The sequence below is a fragment of the Galeopterus variegatus genome, unplaced genomic scaffold (genome assembly GCF_000696425.1).
Source record: "Galeopterus variegatus unplaced genomic scaffold, G_variegatus-3.0.2 Scaffold891, whole genome shotgun sequence".
Classification (NCBI taxonomy): domain Eukaryota; kingdom Metazoa; phylum Chordata; class Mammalia; order Dermoptera; family Cynocephalidae; genus Galeopterus; species Galeopterus variegatus.
The window spans coordinates 469,744-474,379 of NW_007727002.1; the positions used below are offsets into that span (position 1 = coordinate 469,744).

Consider the following 4,636-nt stretch of genomic DNA (forward strand, 5'->3'; position numbering starts at 1 on the left):
CGCCCCAGGCGCGCGCGGCCCGCGGCGCGGTGAGCCTGCAGCGGCCCTTCCTGCGCGGCCCGCTGGGCGTGCTGCGGCTGCTGCAGCTGCTGGCCGGCGCCGCCTTCTGGATCACCATCGCCACGAGCAAGTACCAGGGCCCCGTGCACTTCGCGCTCTTCGTGTCCGTGCTCTTCTGGCTAACGACGCTGGGCCTCTACTTCCTCACTCTGCTGGGCAAGCACGAGCTGGTGCCCGTGCTGGGCTCGCGCTGGCTCGTGGTCAACGTGGCGCACGACCTGCTGGCGGCCGCGCTCTACGGCGCCGCGACGGGCATCATGATCGACCAGACCCAGCGCCACAGCTACTGCAACCTCAAGGATTACCCGCTGCCCTGCGCCTACCACGCCTTCCTGGCGGCCGCCGTCTGCGGCGGCCTCTGCCTCGGCCTCTACCTGCTCTCGGCGCTCTACGGCTGCTGCCGTCGCTGCCAGGGCAAGCAGGAGGTGGCGTGAGGCTGCCCGCGCCCGCCGCGGCCCCGATCGGGGCGGGGGACCCTCCGGAGACCAGCGCCCCCAGACCTTCCTGCCGCCACCGCCCCGCACCGGTGCTCCCTGGCACCCTCCCCTCGCCCTGTGTTTCCACTGCCGCCCGCGCCCAGGAACCCTGACACGCAGTTCCCGCCCGACGGTAACGCCACCGCCCGGAGTCGGGTCTGCCGCGCTGCACACGCCGTCTCCAGGGAACACCACCGCAGGCTGCGATCCGAGGGGAGGACGCACACTCGGATGGGCCGCCCTAGGCCGAAACCTCGCGGTTCCTCTTCCCCTTCACGGCTGAGAGCGAGACGTGGACAGGCGCCGCGTAGATCCGGGGGAGGCTCCTAAATTGGAACCAGTCTGTGGCTGCGCCACTGCCCCCCTCCCTTCTGCCCCGCGGTGGGAAGAGCACCCCCTCCCGCAGCCCCTCTTCCAGCCTCGGGTGCTGTAAAAGGCAGGCACGCAGCCCCGGGCGGAGCTGGGACGGGCCTCAGCTGGTCCCAGGATGAGCGACGAGTTTGGTTTTAGCTTCGAATTTGGGGCCATCCTGCGCGGTCGCTCCCTGCCCATCCGTCGGTGCTTTGATGTCTCAGGGTGGGGCCCATCTGCAGAGGGGATGGATAGGAAGGGCCCGTGGGCTGTACCCTTACACCTTTGCGGTCTTCTCCGTCTTTGTCCTCGGGATTCATGCAGGCCAGGCCCAAACACAAACTGCCTTGGCCTCGCAGTGACACATCTGTTCCCTGCCTTCCTCTCACAGGCTTCTGCTACACCCCCAACCCGCAATATCTGTTTGCATTAGAGATCCCACACGACCATCGCGGAATGTTAGGGTGAACCCACCCGTTCTTTTTTACAGTTGGGGACCCAGAGCCTGCTCTTGGGAACAGCCAAAATAAGGTTAGCATCCCAACTCCCTACTAGCAGTCCAGCGCTGTTTATATTGAAGCCGTGGGTGTGCCAGGAACCCTGGCACTGGATCTCCCCCTCCAGAAGAGGGATTCAAAGCCAAATGGGTGTGCCAATGGTGCTATCTCTCTTTCTTGGAGATTCAGGATGCTCGTTAGCATATCAAAGACTCTGAGAAGTCCCACTGTAAAAGAATTCCAAGTAATGTATTAACTTGTTCTGGGCCTGGACCAATTTTTCCCACTTAAGGTTTCAAGCAGCCCTGTACTGTCCTGGCTCTCATTCATTCCTAAGGAGCCCAACACATTGACCGTGGTCTATCTGAAGATTTGGGGAGCTCCTTCTTTTTCCCAGGGAATTTCTCTAGCAGAGGGAGGGACCCGCCCCAGTGAGGAAGGAGATAGCTGTCCCTAGCCAGCCAAAGACCTGGGAACTGGCAAATTTGAACATTTCTTTACATTGTTGGAGAAATGAAGCCAAGGTTATCCAGATGGTTTCCCAGCTAAAGGAAAGTCACCTGTAAGAGATCCTGGCATTGACCTGAGCAGCTGGCAGGACGCGTCCCACTCATCAAAGAGAATAATCGTCTCTCTGGAGCTGGGGTGAACAGCTGGCCAGGCCTCCAAGGTAAGACACTTCTTGGTTTTCTGGAAGGGGTCATAGGCTTTTGAATAAAAAGCACAGAACCTCCTCCTTTTCCAGAAGTTAAAGAGTTTTTATTTAGAGCAAGTTGGAGGGGTGACATCATAACCACAATGTCCGAAGAGTTGTGAAAATTCAAGCATTTTGCTAAGTCCTTCAGATGTCTGCTCTTTTTATAAAAAGCTCAACTTTCTCTGGATTAGAAACTAGAACAGGGGAGGCCATGTGTTTTTTTGAGCAAGTTTTTAAAGCTTAGGTGTAGAGGTGTTAAGTTTCTCTGTTGGGATTGTGAGGGGGGTGGTTGGGGTGGGGATGTAGAGCTGTTATGTGAGTATTACATACGTCATCAGCATAGCACCTATGTGGCCCTCCCATGTGGCTGTCACTGTTCAAAGCATTTTACGCATACAGTCTTGCGTTGCTTGATGATGGGGACATAGTTCTGAGAAATAAGTTGTTAGGGGATTTCATTGTGCAGACCTCAGGGTGTACTTACAAAAACCTAGATGGTGCAGCCTACTACACACCTAGGTTATATGGTATAGCCTATTGCTCTTACGTGAGTAATGCGTTGCACTATGACATTAGGTTAAGATGTCACTAGACGATAGGAATTTTTCAGCTCCATTATAATCTTTTTTTATTTTTTGGCAGCTGGCTGATACAGGGATCAAACCCTGGAACTAGTGATATCAGCACCACCCTCTAACTGAGCTAACCTGCCAGACTTCCATTATAATTTTATGGGACTACCATCATGTATGTGTCGTTATGCAATACATGATTGTATTCATTTATTCTCTCAATTACCCTACTGAGGTGGGTTCTAATGTTATTCTCATATTTCATATGAGGAACACGAGTCCCAGAGAAGTTAAATATCTTGCCCGAGGTCTCCCAGCTATTGAGTGGTGGAGCTAGGATTTGAACCTTGGCAGTCTGGCTTCTTCAGGACTGGGCTGTACTATATGTAGTAAGGGGTCAATACATAGTAGATATTGTTAATGTGGTTATTTTAAAAAATTCTTTTTAATTATGGTGAAATCTACATAACATAAAACTTACCATTTTAACCATTTTTTTTTCTTTTTTTCCTTTTTGTCTTTTTTCATGACCGGTAACGGGATCGCAACCCTCGGTGTCGCGCCCACACCGCGCTCAACCAGTGAGCGGACCGGTCTCTATATGGGATCCGAACCCTCGGCGGGATCGCTGTGGCGCTCCCAAGCGCTGCACTCTACCAAGTGCGCCACCGGGCCGGCCCATTTTTAACCGTTTTTAAGTGCACGATTCCGTGACATTCACATTGTAATTCACATTGTTGTGTAACCATCACCACCATCCATTTTCAGAACTTTTTTCACTTTGCAAAACTGAAACTCTGTACTGCTAAAATTGTGGTTATTTTTGTTGTTATTTTTTCTTTCCTCTGGGAAATCCCAGAACACTAAGCCCCAAGGGTCCCCTGAATCCTTCGATGTCTCAGGCTGAGTCCCACTGCCAAATATTCTAGGAAGGGTAACTGTCCCCTCAGCCTCAACTGCTGCTGTCAGCCAGAGCCTGGGATGGGCTTTGCTGGGACAATTGGGGTGCTTTGGAAGCCCAGTAACTTTGGTTCTTCTGTTGCAGGTTTCCATGTTGCTGAGGCTGTGGAGATTTCAAAGCTGGTCTTGCCAACCTCTCCCAGGAACTGCTTCCATGGGCTGGCAACACCAGTCTGGCCTCGGCCAGCAGAAGTTTTCAGAGTCTTCACTGGTGATGAGGGAGGTGGGGAGAGGGAATGACCTCTGCCCAGCAGCTTACCTTCCATGCCATCTGATGGAAGAGCCAAGATGGGCAAAGATGGATTTTTGGCTTAACCTAGAAAATTCCTGATTGTCCTTGTGCTATGATTTGGGCACAAGATTCCAGGCACCTGGAACTGAGTTGTACACCCCTGTACCCTAAACAATGGGTTTTACTTCTAGCTTTGTCTTTTTTTATATCACCATCTAAGTTGCATCCTCAGCTCAGGTCCAGGCCCCTCAGGATCTCCTTTTTAGCCCCCCAGCCCCTGGTGCTCTGTCTGTGGTCAGGTGACCTTACTCAGGAGCAGACATCCCCTTGGCCTTCACAGTGCCTTATCCATCCAGACATGCCTGCAGCATTCCAGAGCTCACTGGCTCTTCTAGATGCGTCTCCCCACTTGGCTTCCAGTGGCTTGGTGGTCCCTCTTTCTGTCTGATGTGAGAAAGATTTATAAGACTGCCACCACACCCACCCTCCCCCCTCAAGAGCCTGTGCCATAGGTATGGCCACCTGACCTGGCCCAGAAGTTTTGGGTACTGGAGGTGGCCTCCTAGGCCTTTCTCTTTGGATACCAGGAATCAGTCCAGTCCAGTACCACCCAAAAGTCTGGAGCCATCTGTGGACCCAGGAGAGTATTTCTACAGTGTTCTAAAAAGGCTTAAAGAGAAAGTGGGTTTGGGAGGGGTGAAGGTGGTTAGGGAGAGGGGACCAATGTGCCTCATTCAGTAGTTTAGGGTAATTACTAATATGCTTTTCTGAATAAAGGTTGGTTGTCTGAA

At 52.9% G+C, this 4,636-nt stretch overlaps 1 protein-coding gene across 1 annotated transcript in view; it reads left to right on the plus strand.

The window, feature by feature from the left end:
- The window catches only part of MARVELD1 (MARVEL domain containing 1), a 6,345-nt gene extending 1,709 nt beyond the window's left edge, over nucleotides 1-4,636 (plus strand). The window contains exons 2-3 of the mRNA XM_008573240.1: nucleotides 9-2,054; nucleotides 3,699-4,636. Of these exons, the coding sequence (XP_008571462.1) occupies nucleotides 9-494 (486 nt within the window). The 3' untranslated portion in view covers nucleotides 495-2,054; nucleotides 3,699-4,636. The remainder of the gene's footprint in view (nucleotides 1-8; nucleotides 2,055-3,698) is intronic.